Source organism: Cydia splendana, chromosome 10 (assembly GCF_910591565.1).
Source record: "Cydia splendana chromosome 10, ilCydSple1.2, whole genome shotgun sequence".
In the NCBI taxonomy this organism is placed as follows: Eukaryota; Metazoa; Arthropoda; class Insecta; order Lepidoptera; family Tortricidae; genus Cydia; species Cydia splendana.
Genome location: NC_085969.1, coordinates 13,005,082 through 13,022,231, shown reverse-complemented (window position 1 = coordinate 13,022,231; position 17,150 = coordinate 13,005,082). Strand labels below are relative to the sequence as shown.

At 38.9% G+C, this 17,150-nt stretch overlaps 1 protein-coding gene across 1 annotated transcript; it reads left to right on the top strand.

Annotated features, from left to right (window-relative positions):
• Window positions 1–11,450: 11,450 nt before the first annotated feature.
• Window positions 11,451–14,598, top strand: LOC134794583 (ras-related protein Rab-4B). Its single transcript, XM_063766391.1, has 4 exons — window positions 11,451–11,615; window positions 11,722–11,802; window positions 11,963–12,295; window positions 12,930–14,598. The coding sequence occupies exons 1-4, from the start codon at window positions 11,600–11,602 to the stop codon at window positions 13,145–13,147; spliced, it is 648 nt and encodes a 215-aa protein (XP_063622461.1). The 5' UTR covers window positions 11,451–11,599; the 3' UTR covers window positions 13,148–14,598.
• The last annotated feature ends 2,552 nt before the right edge of the window (window positions 14,599–17,150 follow it).

Genomic DNA, 17,150 nt, shown 5'->3' with positions numbered 1-17,150 from the left:
CTAATTCCTAGGGTTACCAGCTTAAACAATGTGGGGTTTTATGTTGAATTTTGATTTTAATTTCGGACGCGTCCGCGGGACTTACGGGGATAGTAAGATTAAATTATTATATTTGAATTTGGTAATTAGCACGCTCATTTTTATTTAAAGATTAATATATATCTTACCTTGAAATTATCGCTGTTTCTGATTTACTACATCGGTTTCCACACACACATTAGGGCTTTCCATAATCCGGATAAGAATTGTTGATAAAGTCGCCATTGCCGGATACATACAGCAAGGAAGGAAGAGAGACAACGGTTTAAATTTAACTAAGTCTGTGCGAAGACGCATTTAGATATGTTGCTCGTACATATGAATAGATTTTATTTTTAAAATTAATAGGTAAATAAATATATTTCAAGTGAATAAATCGTTTTATATGAAAATTGATATTTTTGCATTAAATGACTTAAATGACAGCATTGACATTACAGACTTTTATCTTGTCTATGTTCTTACCGGCCAGACCCAAATCAAGGCCTATCAAAGAGGCCAATTGACAAAGATTTTTTTTTATTTTATCAAGGAGGGTAGAGGCACGTCTACCCTTCGTAGATTTTATGAACATAGACAAAGAAAAACTGAAATATAATAGATAATAATATACATATATCAAAAAATAAATAATAATTTACATATGACTACTTCATAAAATACAAATCAAAATAATTTGATTTGTTCCTAGAAATCGCATCTATAGACAAAGCCAGTTCTAGCAATGTTGCTGTAGTAAAATATTTTGATGTTAATTACTGGCAATCTCGTCTGGGAACGGACAACACATGCACAATTTTGAAGGGTCACATCGTTTCAAGGAAGTCAATAGGCCTTGATATAATCACTACGTTCTAAGAGGCGGAACTCCATAGTACGTTTTTGTCAAACGGTTGGTTTTGACAGGACTTGACTGATGTATGACTGATGAGCATCTATTCATACCAACATAAAGAAAATTGTTTATAGCACAGATAAAGAAATATATTATCTATATATTTATCTATGGTTTATAGAAAGCAGTGCTGTGAAAAATCGATAATAGTGAGTCTCGAAACGATAATAACCGACATGATAGAAAGTAGTGCTGCGAAAAATCGATAATAGTGACTTCCTAAACCGATAAAAAACTAACTAGCATAATTACCATTTACCTTAAAAGATAACTAGCATAATTACCATTTACCTACACTGTTCGATGTCGATGGTCTGGCATGTAAAGGTTTGCAGCTGAAATTTAAAATTCTGGTGAAAAATTATTTTAATATTTTTAACATTAGGACATGATGTCACGATCCTCAGCATTGAGGGAACGACTGATGATGATGATGATGATGGTGAGATGATCTATTTTTTATGGGTAATCAAATATACCTACTGTTACTGTCTGTCTTTCGGGGCTCCCTGAGGATGGGGGCCATGGGCACGAGCCCTTATGGGAAAGACGTACTGACTTATATATTAAACCACTTATTCATAAAACTTAGCATCTACCTTTGTTAAATTTGTCGTTAGTTTCTAACAAACACAAATGACAAAATGACGGATAAAGATAATCGATTATCAAGGGCTTAAAAGCATTTGTGAATAATGTCATAAGAATACTGTTGTGGAAATTGAAATAAGTACCTTCAATTCAATCTCTCATAGCATCTAGCATACTTAGTACCTATTGATTGAAGTTTCTTGTTAGATGGACATTGTTTCCATCAAAAAATAGGTAGGTAATACTAATAAGTAATTACAAATAATGAAATAGCTGTAAGTACCTACTCTGGACTGGAATAACCGTGATGTGCACAAAAACAGGCCAATTCGAACATACACTGAAATCAGAATAATAATTTATTTTAATCATCATCATGCATTCATTGTTAAATTTAGTCATCGTGCGTCTTGCCCGCACCAATACATGTACGGAAAAGTACGATATTTGAATGACATTAGTTAGATGTCATTATGATCCAACCTCACAAACACCCAATTATATGACAAATTGTTTACAGTACCTATATTAGGTACTCAGTAAAATTCCTCCTCCTTAGAAGGTAGGTAGTGTATGCCGTTTATACATGTTTTAGGGTTCCGTACCCAAAGGGTAAAAGCGGGACCCTAATATTACTAAGACTCCGCTGTCCGTCCGTATGTCTGTCTGTCTATCACCAGGCTGTAACTCATAAACCGTGATAGCTAGACAGTTGAAATTTTCAAAGATGATGTATTTCTGTTGTCGCTATAACAAGGAATACTAAAAACAAAATAAAATAAATATTTAGTGGGGCTCCCATATAACAAACGTGATTTTTTTTGCCGTTTTTTGCATATGGGCACGGAACCCTTCGTGCGCGAGTCCGACTTGCACTTGGCCGGTTTTTTAAATTATAATATTAGGTCTTGGTTCAAAGTTTGTTTGGGGTTAGCTGGATGAAGGGATAACTTCATCTTTATAATTTAAAATGTATCTGTTGCTGTGCTGGACTGTTTTAAACTTACCTACGATAAAATGTTTATTACTTACCTAATCACTTAGTGCCACTTGCACCATACCACTAACCCGGGGTTAACCGGTTAAACCATTAACATAGTGTCAAATTGTACTGGTAACCATGGTTACTCTAGGTTGAATCAGTTAACCCCGGGTTAGTGAATGGTGCAAGTGGCCCTTAGTGGGCTACAACTAAGGCTAATTACCAGGGGCGTATTTTGATATTTGGCGCCCCGGGCCAATAAGTTTCGCCGCCCCAGAAGTTAAGGAACAAAAACACAAAATGTTTAATTATCTTTGACGTGAAAAGTTAAAAGGTCTTTAAAAATCCGTAGATGGGGTCGGACCAAAAACCAGATGTAATGTAACGAAGTGTTATGGCGTGGTGGCATATATCTCTGTAACTAGGCATAATACCTTAATGTATAGTTTTGATATCAGTGTATAGAAAAAAGTAGCCTACTCGGAACTGCATTGCAGTGGACGCTGATTCTGCGCTAGAAACGGCGCATTCTGAGCTAAAATGACCCCTATTATATTTGCAGTGTTTATTTAGTAAGTAATTACTCATCAGTCCATTAACCGATTCTGGTGAAATTGGTGTCATTTGATAGATCTTATTCCATAATATCTAATGAAATTTATAAAAATAAAATACGAGGATTATACTAAGCTGTAAAAAACTAAAAATGTGGCATTTTTTACAGAAATTTTACGACTGCTCTTGCTTGAGGCCACCGTGTGCGAAAATTAATACACAAAACTGACGCAAAATACCTCGTATAGAAGGATGAAGTAAAAACAGTTCTTTACGATCCTTTTTAACCCTAGTACAACATGTTCATCTCCTCAAATAGTGCATTAGAATTTATGGCCGCGCGGCGCTATAGCGGGTACTTACCTACAGGGCGCCTGAGACTGTAAGCTTAGAACGCTTTTGCATAGAGAGCGCATGCGGCGCCCTTTACACTGTAATGTCGGGCAAAGCTCTGACATACCTAAAGGGCGTCTGCGGGGTCTTTTACACTGTAAAGTCAGGCTTCTTACATTCAGGGCGCCTGACAATGTAAGCTGCACGCTCTCATTTACAGGGCGCCTGCGGCGCACTCTCACTGTAAGGTCGCGCGAAGCGCGCTCTGTCATACAGGGCGCCTGCGGTGCCCTTTACACTATGGAGTCCCTATAAGCGGCCCTAAGCGGCGTTTGCAATAACTTTCCACGCAACGTTTCACGTAAACCACTGTGGCTGTGTCCCTGATACAGCCTATCCCTATTTATTTATGTTAATTTGAAATTGACAAGACAAAAATAAAGTAAGAAGTAAAAATTAGTTAAATGGCGCCAAAACCAATACAAAATGCAATCGGCCAGGGGCGGCTTTCGCCGCCCCTGTGGGGTTGGCGCCCCGGGCCATGGCCCGGATGGCCCTAGGGTAAATACGCCCCTGCTAATTACTAATTATGGCTAATAGAAAGTTACCTTGTCTACTTGCAGCATGTTGAGGAAATTCTCATAATAATTGGTATTCCGACAGTGGAGGTGCGGAAAGATTTAACTTTGGATAGGCTCTTTTTAGGGTTTTGTAGTCACCTAGAAACCCTTATAGTTTCGCCATGTCTGTCTGTCCGAGGCTTTGCTCCGTGATCGTTAGTGTTAGAAAGCTGCAATTTGGCATGGGTAACATATATATATCATGCATTGCGGCAGCGATAAGTTAAAAACTATAAAAAAAATTTTTTGTTCCAATAGCGTGGGGTACCGTTGGATAGGTCTTTCAAAACGAATAAGGAGACCCTTTTTTGATATAGTAAATTTTTCGGAAATAATTGCTCCAAAAGAAAAAAAAATATGTGTCCAAAAAGTATGACAAAAATCGTGAAACAAAAGCTTAATAAATAATTTCAATGAAAACTATAGCAAACATGATCGGTCCAGTCGTTTTTGAGTTATTGCTAAAAATCTCCTTTTTCTTAGTAAAAAGACGTACAAAGCGCTGCAAATAGGTACTCCCTGTAATTTATAATGTACCTACATGATACTTACGAATATCCCCCGTTTGGCCTATTTTGACAGAATCGTAACTACGAAACTCTACACTGAGCAATTGAGCATGGCTCGACATGTAGCTTATTTTCTGTCTTGCCAAAGTCTCTCCGTTCAAAATGATCGCCACAAACGTGACGAATCTTCTGCAACTTTTCTATGGGTAAATGAACGAGATCTTCTTTTCCAGTCTAGCTTATCTAACCCAAGTTATACACCTGTAAGCAAAGTGGTTTTGGCTTCCTTTTCATTGTGTACTGTAAACATAATATTGAGGGACACAAATGATGCAAATTAAAATAAGTATTGCAAACATAAGAGGAAGATAGTAGTAGTAAGTATGTGCTTTAAAGTGATTGCGACATTTGGGTTCATGCAGGACTACTTTCAGATAACTAAAATATGAAATTGAATAACACGTAAGCTTTTATAGTAATAAAAGGTCATATTTGAAAAAGAAATGGTGATTATAGAGATTCGATGATGATAAACAACGTGCGTTGTGTCGGTCTAATAAGTACCCTGTGCCCTAACTATTAGAAGAGACTTACAGGTAGCAAACATAGCAAATTCAAATAATACACCGCATAAGTAGCAAATAACATTTTTAGGAATTTATAAATTGAAATAGACGTCATCTTTGAATGCCTGGGAAGTATTTGACCAACAACTTTGATAACTAGAGACTGATGACCCCACAGTCAAACTCATTGTTGAGTTTTGCTGGGCTATGACTATTTTTAAGAATACCTCTGTATTTTATTAAATAAATAAATAAATAACATTTAGGGCGAGCAATACGTGCTTGTTCCTCCTATTACGGAGTGGCGGAGACCGGATTCGAACCGGCGTCTCGGTCGGTCTTTAGCTTGTTACGCGGCTGATAAATCAAAATGTTTAATAAAATAATTTGATTTGTTCCCTGGTAGTTGTATTTCGGAACTTGTAGACTTACCGCTGTTCATCCTTGAGAAATTTGGCAAAGAATCCTCCTCGAGTGATTTCTCAGACACCGCATATTTCACAATATCGGTTTTTGCCGGCCATTGTACTATTTTACAACAGTAGGTACGGGTTTCTGTTTCAAATCACCACAAAACTCAGGAGAAGCAAACTCAACTTTAGAAAACTGTTATTATTTTGCAAAATTTGCACACGAATTATGTCAATTTTGTATTTCAAAATGGTTGCCGCTCGTATACGCATAATGTCAAGTTGGCATTTCAACAGTGCTGCCGCCAATGCCACGCCGCTGAACTAATTATGACAAATATCTTTGCTATACGTTTGTTCGTAGTAAGAGAGTTTCTCGCCACTGGTCTTTTTTTCAAAATTAATTTACTTGACAAGACAAGTGAAATGTAAACACATTGACGTTTCCGGAGTTAAGCCCCCCATTCACACTCCTACCTTGTAGTCCGCCTCGTTGGGTAGGATTGTGTATGGGGGTCGCGGACTACGTGCCTTCCTACAAACCCAAGTAGGATGCCTCTTGGGTCCTACAAATCCTACAAGCCCCGCCCACCGCTGTAGTCCGCCGCGTAGGATTGTGTGTGGGTTGTCGTCCTACGTTGCGGACTACCGTGTCTGACGTCTGACGTATAACAACAGTGCGCGGCATTTTTTAGGGTTCCGTACCTCAAAAGGAAAAAACGGAACCCTTATAGGATCACTCGTGCGTCTGTCTGTCTGTCTGTCTGTCTGTCCGTCTGTCACAGCCGATTTTCTCCGGAACTACTGGACCAATCAAGTTGAAATTTGGTACACATATGTAAGTTTGTGACCCGAATACGGACATGTAACGTAAACAAATGAATTTTAAACATGAGGGCCACTTTTGGGGGGTAAATGAAAAAATGAAAAAAATTTTTTTTCAAACTATATCATGTTACATATCAAATGAAAGAGCTTATTGTAAGGATTTCAAATATTTTTTTTTTATAATTTTCGAATCAACAGTTTAGAAGTTATTCAAGAAAATAGGCAAAAAATGACCATCCCCCCCCCCCCCCCTTATCTCCGAAACTACTAGGTCTAAAATTTTGAAAAAAATACATAAAATAGGTCTATACCTATAGATGACAGGAAAACCTATTAGAAATGTACAGTCAAGCGTGAGTCGGACTTAATTACAGTTTTTAATCCGACCCCTACGGATTTTTTAAAGAGATTTCACTCACGTTTCACATAAAAAATACATTGTTAACAGTGCCGGATTACTTAGAGTAGTAGTTTTCTTAGAGTAATTGGTGATAATTTTCTGATAAGATAATCATTTTAAATATTTAACGGTCTTACCTACTTACGAGTAATTGTAAGGTCAAATTAAAAATAATGTTTAAAAAAAATGTTAAATTGAGAGCTAGCTTAAAGTTTTTTGTACTCGTCGACTTTAATGGTTGAATTAATAAAGACTTTGTAACCAATAAGCAAAACAAGCACGTGCTTACGGCACCACGTTCAGGGAGGGCACCAAAATGCCAGGTTGAAAAAGGTGAACAAATTTTAAAATTAGGGACAGACACATCGTTTTTACCACACGATTTTTTTAGCTGTCCAAAAGCTAATTTGCAAAAATAATGGCGCGTAATTCTTTGGGAAACAATCGGCAGCAGTAGAAGAGTCGTGATTACATGCATAGATTCGATTTCAACCCACTCTTTTGCGGTTCGGCGTTAGGTCTTATGCGAGGCCTTCTGCCTTACGGCAAAGTTGATCTTCTGCCTTAATTACACTTGGGCGTGGATCCAAATCCAAGCTTTCCTCTTTCGCAGCTGGGCCTACTGCTTTCTCACACTTCGCCAATTCAATTCCAAGCTCTCTGCTTTCTTGCATATTTTATGCATGAAAACAACCTCGCTGAGACCCTTAAATATCGAGCCCTATGCGAAGCTAGGCTGATAGAAAACTGTCCCATCCCTTCTCTGTATGAAATCCTGGATTCGCGCCTGGTTGGGACTAAAACTAAAATTGCGTTTTTATATCGAAAAATTTTCGCGCTCGCTTCGCTCGCGTTTTCAATTACTTTATAAGGTATGATAAAGGTGACATTCGGGTGGCGACTGCAGCAACATTACTCTGTTGCAACGTTACTGCTGCAGTACTTCCGTGATAAAATGATGTGACTGATTTCCATACTAAAAGTAAAAATGTACAACTGTCTATCATATTGCGTTTTTATATCGAAAAATTTCCGCGCTCGCTTCGCTCGCGTTTCTATTACTTTCCACGCTATGATAAAGGTGACATTCGGGTGGCGACTGCAACAGCATTAGGTACTCTGTTGCAACATTACTGCTGCGGCACTGTCAATTTTCGTGATAAAATGATGTGACTGATTTCCATTCTCAGCTGTAATGGGGCAATGAACTTCTCTCAATTTACCAAAAAATCAATGTAATCTTGATGACCCTAGGGAGAGGGGGCACCTAGAAATGCTTAGGGCATCAAAATATCTTAATCCGGCACTGATTGTTAAAAATTGTGTAATATACGGAACCCTTGGAACGCGAGTCCGACTCGCACTTGGCCGGTTTTTTTTTTATTGCACTTAACATTTTCAAGAGTAAGTAGACCGACACTTGTGAGAAACGAAGCAGAGGGGCTACCGCGAAAACCGATATTCGCAAATTGCGGGGATCTTTTTCTTTTACTCCAATGAAGGCGTAATAAGAGTGACAGAGAAAATGCCCGCAATTTGTGAACTTCGATTTTCGCGGTTACAGCCCAGTACTGGTGATGGACGGCAAAACAGTACCGTGTGTGAGCTATTTCTTGCTCCGTAGTCCTGCGAGGCGGACTACAACGTAGGAGGGTGTGTGAGCTAAATCCTGCTAATTCCTACGCCATAGACGCCGTAGTCCTGCGAGGCGGACTAAAAGGTAGAAGTGTGAATGGGGGGCTTTAAGGCCCCATTAGCACGACAGCTTAAAAAGCGTTGCGTTAAAACCCGACGTTGGCGCTTTTTTACCGTTTCCAATATTTGTGTTCATATGAACGCTTAAAAATCACTTGTGAGTCGTACTGCCACGTACGCATCTCAGCAAAGCCATACTTTATTTGCTATTACGACGTATTATTTGAATATAGCTTGAATATTTCAGGAATTTGTAAGCATAAGTTGACAGTTTTAAGGTGAAACTAATAATAATCTTGACATTCATTCATTCATTCTTTTAAAATTATGGCTTCAGCCCATTGGGGCTATTTCGCCAGTGTCAAGGTCGTAGTAGCAGGGTAAAACGATTGAAATTGTACGGTTAGTACAAGACAGTGTACGGTGATTTAGCTCTTGTAAAGCGATAGCGGGCTTTACAAGAAACACGTGGACAACCGGCCGTCGACTCCAAAATGATGGTTAAACGTGCTTCAAGATAAATTCTCCATTCACTGCACACTACCACATTAGTTTACTGTATAATAGGCTATCGATATTACACTTTAAACAATATTAATGAGCAAAAAAAGAATCAATTAATCTCGCCGCGTGCCATCAAGATGGCGCTCGAACCGGAAGTCCTAATCTTGACGATTGACACCAAAAATTGACACTTGACAGCCAACTGACAGCAGCGCCGGCGCTTTTTCAACGCTTGTGAGAACAGATAGGCCCCGTTCGCACGGCAGCTTTTTCAACGCGCGTTAAAAAAGCGTTTGAATGACACCAATGGATAACCATGTATGTATTCACACGAAGGCGGTTTTTAAGCGCGGCGCTTTTTTATCGAGCACTGTTCGATTTTCGGCGTTGAGCGTTGGCGTCAAATTGAATAGAGCATACGGAACTCCGTGTATCTGTTCTCACAAGCGTTAAAAAAGCGCCGGCGCTGCTGTCAGTTGGCTGTCAAGTGTCAATTTTTGGTGTCAATCGTCAAGATTATTATTAGTTTCACCTTAAAAATGTCAACTTATTCTTACAAATTCCTGAAATATTCAAGCTATATTCAAATAATACGTCGTAATAGCAAATAAAGTATGGCTTTGCTGAGATGCGTACGTGGCATTACGACTCACAAGTGATTTTTAAGCGTTCATATGAACACAAATATTGGAAACGGTAAAAAAGCGCCAACGTCGGGTTTTAACGCAACGCTTTTTAAGCTGTCGTGCGAATGGGGCCATACACCACTAGATACACGGATTTCCGTATGGTCTATTCAATTTGACGCCAACGCTCAACGCCGAAAATCGAACAGTGCTCGATAAAAAAGCGCCGCGCTTAAAAACCACCTTCGTGTGAATACATACATGGTTATCCATTTGTGTCATTCAAACGCTTTTTTAACGCGCGTTGAAAAAGCTGCCGTGCGAACGGGGCCTAAAGCCGTAACAGAGGGCCTACCGCGAACCACGTTCGACGTGTTGCCTCTCTGTCGCACTTGTAAATTACTACGTAAGTGTGACAAGAAGGCAACACGCTTTTACAACGCGCGTTAAAAAAGCGTTTGAATGACACAAATGGATACATGTGTATTTATTCACACGATGGCGGTGGCGCTTTTTATTGAGCGTTGTTGGATTTTCGACTTTAAGCGTTGGTCGTTAAATCTAATTTGTTTGCCCCTCACGGACGCACGCGTATAGCACGTCTATAGGATCTTATCATCTATGATACACATTCATAGTGTTGTCTCGCTTGCACCTGTCATTCCGTACGGAAATCGAATGAAAATTCATGGAAACTTCCGTGCGTCTGTGGCTCTATGGTCTGGGGCAAGGCCCCAACGCTATCTGTTCTCTTTGACGGCGCAGCAATTAGTATCATTTCTCTCTCCTTGCTCTTTTAAAAATGCCGTTTGTCAAAAAAGGACAACCATACTGTTGACAAGATGGACTTCAAATCCAGGTGTCCCCTTTTTAAGTAGCTAGCACACTATCGAACCGCACGAAGGTCATTGTGGGACGCACCCATAAGTAAGAGGGAGACAGCGATATCTCTTTCTCTTAGGTAGACCCAGGTTGTGTATGTGTGCGTAAAAACGTATGTGTGTTCTCTTTTAGGGATGTCAAAAGTCGATTTTAATCATGTTATATATCGATAAACGCTTCACAGCGGAACGAAATAGCGATTAATTGAAGCTTCAATATCTTCGTTAAACATAAGCAAAATTGAAATGCTAATGGATAATGAATATATTATAATAATTCAATTATTGCGGAACACCTATTTTAGTAGGTATTTATGTATTTTAATTAAATATCTGAACTTTCCCTTGTTTCCCTGCTGGGGCGTGACTATAAAATTGTGATCTGCTAACCACAATAAAGAATAAAAGAGTTTTTGTTCATTTTAGGTATCGTTAAACCTTTTAAGTAAAATTAAAATTGCAAGAAATGTCGATAGTTTATCGATATGACTTTATCGACATGGCTACAGCAAGGTGGGCCCACGTGGGCCACATTGTTAATCGTACACTGAGCCCCCATTCCCATGAGAGCTTTTTCAACGCGCGTTAATAAAGCGCTTGAATCTGTCCGCTCTCTAAATTCGATTTAACGACCATGACTTAAAGTCGAAAATCCAACAACGCTTGATAAAAAGCACCACCGCTCTCGTGTGAATACATACATGGTTATCTATTTGTGTCATTCAAACGCTTTTTTAACGCGCGTTGAAAAAGCTGCCGTGCGTTTGGGGCCTAAACAAAAGTGGTCCCAGTGACAGCTCGCTTGGAAGGTATAAGACGGTCAAGCAGATCTTGTCAGTAGAAAAAGGCGGCAAATTTGAAAAATGTAGGCGCAACGGGATATCGTCTCATAGAAAATTTGAATTTCGCGCCTTTTTCTACTGACGAGATCTGCTTGACCGTCATATCTCTGTATATTATTATATCTATGGTCTGGGGACTCTGTGGTTAGCTTTATCAGTGGTGTGTACTTTTATAAAAAAAAAGTGACATTAAAAAAAAACTCCGGAAATGAAACATCTTGTGTTTTGATCGTGTTTGTACATAATAAAAATTTTGTGTTTCTTGATTCTATCATCAGAAAATCTAATAAAATTAAGGCCAGTTGTGATTATACACTTACATCATGTCCGAATCCTATGGTATGTACTATGATATAGAATCATTTGCTTTATCGAATCTATTGAGTTTTCCATAAATTTTCTAGCTCTAGTTAGGTCCAAATATCCGTATTTTTTCGTTTTACAGAATACTTGTTCAAATTCCTCGTTATTGGAAGTGCTGGTACAGGAAAATCGAGCCTCCTTAATAACTTCATTGGCAACAAATGTAAGTACTAAATGCTTTTGTTATTCATCCGTAAAACTGATTCATATGTTTTATACGGTCTCATTTACTTAAGATAATGATTTAAATAGTTCTTTCACTTGCTATCTTTCATCTCTTTGGGTGGTATTGATATTGATACAAAAACTTTTTTCGATTGTAGTCAAAGAAGATAGGTGTCATACTATCGGAGTAGAATTTGGATCTAAAATTGTGAATATAGGAGGTAAATCAACCAAATTACAAATTTGGGATACTGCCGGGCAAGAGAGGTTTCGTTCTGTGACACGGTCATACTACAGAGGGGCTGCTGGTGCTCTATTGGTGTATGACATCACATCCCGGGACTCATTTAATGCTCTATCTAACTGGTTAAGAGACGCGCGAACTCTCGCTAGCCCCAATATTGTCATATTACTTGTTGGAAATAAGAAGGATTTGGAAGACTCCAGAGAAGTAACTTTTACAGAAGCTAGTCAATTTGCTCAGGAAAATGGTGAGTAATAGTTGTACTTAGCTTTAAGATATAGTAAAATAATTAATTATATATAGGGTCATTGCGTCAGTTCACCGTCCAGTGCCTGTTTCTGTCCACTTGGCGTAGTTGCCACAAAGAATTGTGTATTGTAAAAACTTGCAAAATAAAAGTAACAGGATATTTGGACAGCCCTGGCATATGCCTAGAGGGCGCACAGAATAGTACTGTGTTAATTGTTATATGGCCTCGCCAACTTGCCTAGTAGGCACCTACAGATATTGTATGGTTTCTGGAGTACTGTTTAATTTTTATCCAGCAGTGAATGTGTGAAAGTTAATTATAATCAGATTAATACTAATTGTTCCTGGCCATGATACTAGACACTAGACATAGTAGACTGAATTAAAATATAAAATTTGAATGTAGATGTAGTTAAAATTTTTGCTAATTATTTAAATAATTTAGATATGTTCATTCACAAATTTAAAAGGATTACTTTTTCACACAGTTTGCTGTGACAAAAAGTAATCCTACGTTTTGTCACAGCAAACTGTATCTGATTTTTATTATTTGGCACATTTAAGAGTTGTGAATGAACATAGCTTTTGTATTTTGCCATAATTTCATCAATATCTATATTTTTAAATTTCAGAATTGGTGTTTCTTGAGACTAGTGCAAAGACAGGTGAAAATGTAGAGGAGGCCTTCTTGAAATGCTCTAAAACTATCCTAGCCAAGATTGAAGCTGGTGAGTTGGATCCTGAAAGAATAGGTTCTGGTATACAATATGGTACTGGAGCATCCAAGCGTCTGACAGCACCTAGGAGCAAACCTGCTCGGACACCTTCAGAATGTGCCTGTCGAGTATAAAATTATTATTTATTTTTAAGGCTAATTTACATTAAGTCAAGGTTGCACACATTTTTTACTTGCTAGTGGAAAATGTATGGAATGTTGCCAAAATGAATATTAGCTTTAATAAACTGTTAAGTTTGGAACAATTTTACCTTTACTTTCTTGTATAATATTAAGGAAATATTTGTTAGTATCATTTTTCGAATTTATTTGTGTTTAAAAAAAATGCAATTTCTTAATTATAATGGATTTTCAATTTTAATGATATCTCTGAATCTAAACTTTGCAATAAGAGTATAAGCGGGCCGTAATTTCAGGTTTTAGGTTAGGTTTCGTTCATATCGTCTCGGATATGGGTGAATATGGTATCGATGCATTCAGTGTAATGCCCTGAACACAAATATATGAGATGACAAGCGCGAAAGTGGTGGGGGTAGTTGCTGTGGCGTCATAAAGTCTGCAGTACAAACTTTTTTTTAGTTTCTTTTAAACATACCATGTGGGGTACCAAATGAAAGGGCTTTGTGAGTAGATCACAAATATATAACATACTGTAACATTTTCAATACTTGGTCTAACAAATTATTAGAAAACGTTCAAAAATTTCACAATCCACTGTTGACTTTCAAGTGCTCTAAATTGAAAATGGCTGAATGGATTAGTCTAAAATACATACCAAATGACTGTGAATATTCTCTATATAATGTTAAAAAATAATTAACCAGATATATCTAAAAATAAGAAAAGTACATCAAGTTGAAAAAGTATAATTATCTGTTACATTAAACTGCAACTATTATTAAAACAAACAAAAAACCCGACTGTTTACATATATTTTTGAAATGGTCTTTTCACTAGCTTTCATTTGGTACCCATATTGCTATAATAAGAAAAAAAATAATACCCCCCGCCCCCCTCCATTTTTTTATTTAGCCGGCGCCATTTTTGACATATGAGGTGTGGTTGAATTTGTCAGAATTGTGGTAGTGACATAGGCTACATACATTTTGAGAATGGTGCCCGATAATGTAAAAATGGAGGGGGGGGGATTGTTTTTTTTTCCTTACTATTAGCAATATGGGTACCAAATGAAAGCTAGTAAAAATACCATTTCAAAAATATATGTCAAACTGTCGGGTCTTTTGTTTGTTTTAATAATCGTTGCAGTTGAATGTAACAGAAAATTATACTTTTTTCAACTTGATGTACTTTTCTTATTTTTTGATATATCTGGTTAAATATTTTTTAACATTATATAGAAGATATTCACAGTCACTTAGTATGTATTTTGGACGAATCCATTCAGCCATTTTCAATTTAGATCAGTCAGAAGTCAACTGTGGATTGTGAAATTTTTTAACGTTTTCTAATAATTAGTTAAACCAAGTATTGTTTATATTATAGTATGTTATATATTTGTAATCTACTCACAAAGCCCTTTCATTGGGTACACACATGGTATGTTTTGTAGGGACTGCGTCCTACATTCGCCCAAGCTTAGATGATATTAAACAAATAATTAAATAAATAAAATTTTAGCTTTTCCCGTTATACGCAATGTGCATAGCACACGCAACGGTAACTTTATTTTATGAATTTTATGATGGCTAGCCGTTAGGGATAAGCTTGTAAAAGTATTGTATTTCCTTAAAATGTATTTCCTTTGCTTTGCCGGCACTGACTCTTTGTTTATCCATCTTTGTTTTATTTCTTTGTCGGTGTCCGAATAGCTATTGTTAACTTACGTAATAAACTAATTTGTACCCAGCGTGAGAAATGCTAGGATCAGGCATGTGCAAAACCGTTATCGGTCCTGTACCGCTATTCCGATGAGCCTGTTGCTTACCTGCAAAGTTATGGTCATCAGGATCGCGGGGAGTCAGAATGAGTTCGGAGTTAGACGTCAACTCGACAAGTTATCTTGTACCTTTATCACGGGTCGAGCTTGATCTTATATCGCTCCCTATACTTGTTAAATATTGTAATTTTAGTTAGTTTAGTTTTCTTAGTAGTGTTAATATAGAACAATTATTTTTTTCCGGCGTCTAAACTTTTATTTGCAATACTCCCAACACCTTGGTACGAATACCAAACCCCACTGCCAAATTGGTGACCCCGACGTGATCGCTATAAACGGCAGTATTGGTTAGTACATGTGTTGTGGACATAAACTTTAGTGCTTTTAGTGGACTTATCGTGTATAGTGACTTTTGTGGTGAACTTTTAAAATGGCTAACGAAAGTGCGCTTCGTTTACCCGCATTCATGCCTCGCGACCCTGCGATGTGGTTCTCATTGGCAGAAACAATGTTTAGCAAGGCCGGCGTCGTCGACGACGTTAGCAAATACCTTCATGTGGCGAGTGCGTTAGCGCCACATGATGCCACAGAAGTGCGCGACATACTAATCGCCCCGCCAGATAACGACAAGTATGATGCACTTAAGACCGGCATCATTAAGAGGTTAGGTGCATCACAAGAGGTGAATACACGCAGGTTGCTCGAGCGAGAGCACATAGGAGACCGCAAGCCCTCGCAGTTTTTGCGGCATCTAAGAAGTCTCGCTGGATCCGCGGTGCCAGACGCATTGCTTCGTACGATGTGGCTGGAACAGTTGCCGCGCCCGATGCAGATGGTCCTAGCTACGCTGGCAGAGCAGAGCTTGGACAAAGTTGCAGACGTCGCGGATGCAATCGCGGACAGCACTACGCCTACGCCTAATATCGCGACTACGGAAAATCCAGTGATGAAAGTTTTAGAAGTTCTAAAGAGTGAAATTGCTGACTTGCGGCAACAAATGAAAGCTTTGTCTCTCAACGCAAGTGCGCGACACAGAGGCAGATCACGCTCGCGTTCGCGATCTCGACCTCGCTCAAGGAGCAACTCAGCAAGCGGTATGTGTTGGTACCATGAAATTTACGAACATGAAGCGCATAAATGCGTACCGCCTTGCGCATTTAAAGCAGCCGACAATGCGGGAAACGCGAGCGGGAGCCATTAGTGGCGAATGGTTGCCCAAACACAACAACAACGTCACGACGAGTATTCATCATGGACAAAAACTCTGGGACCAGGTTTTTAATCGATACTGGAGCGGACTTAAGTGTATATCCTCGCAGCCTAGCCCCTCACAGTGAAGAATCTTTGTACGAGCTAGTTGCAGCGAATAACACCCCGATCAAAACTTACGGTTTCTCCACGATGACCCTAAACCTCGGACTACGTCGAGATTTCACATGGCGATTTGTTGTTGCTGACGTGGCTAAGCCGATAATTGGTGTAGACTTTTTAGGTCACTATGACTTACTAGTCGATCCAAAAAGGCATAGACTGATAGACGCCACGACAAACCTTACGGTCACCGGTCAGGTAGCCGAGTTCGAGCCGCCGCTATCAATCAAAACAATAACCGGGGACTCGCCTTATCACCGAGTTTTAAGAAAATATAGCGACATCACTAAGCCCGACGGTGCCGCGGCAACACAAAAGAAGCACAACACAAAACATTACATTGTGACGAAACCGGGACCGCCAGTAGCTCAAAAACCTAGAAGGTTAGCGCCCGATCGACTTATCGCCGCGAAGAAGGAGTTCGACGCAATGCTAAAGTTAGGCATTGCGCGCCCGTCACAAAGCAGCTGGGCATCGCCACTTCACATGGTTCAGAAGAAGGACAATGGATGGCGACCATGTGGAGATTATCGCGCGCTTAATGACCGCACATTACCGGACAAGTATCCAGTTCGGCACATAGAAGATTTTGCCCAGACTCTTAGTGGAAAAAAAGTGTTTTCAACCATAGACCTAGTGCGTGCGTTCAATCAAATTCCAGTGGCGGAGGAAGATATACCCAAAACGGCTATAACTACGCCATTTGGATTATTTGAGTTTCCATATATGACTTTTGGACTCCGTAACGCAGCTCAGACTTTTCAACGATTTATGGACGAAGTGTTACGTGGTTTAGACTTTTGTTATTGTTATATAGACGATATTTTGATTGCTTCCAGTGACAGTGAC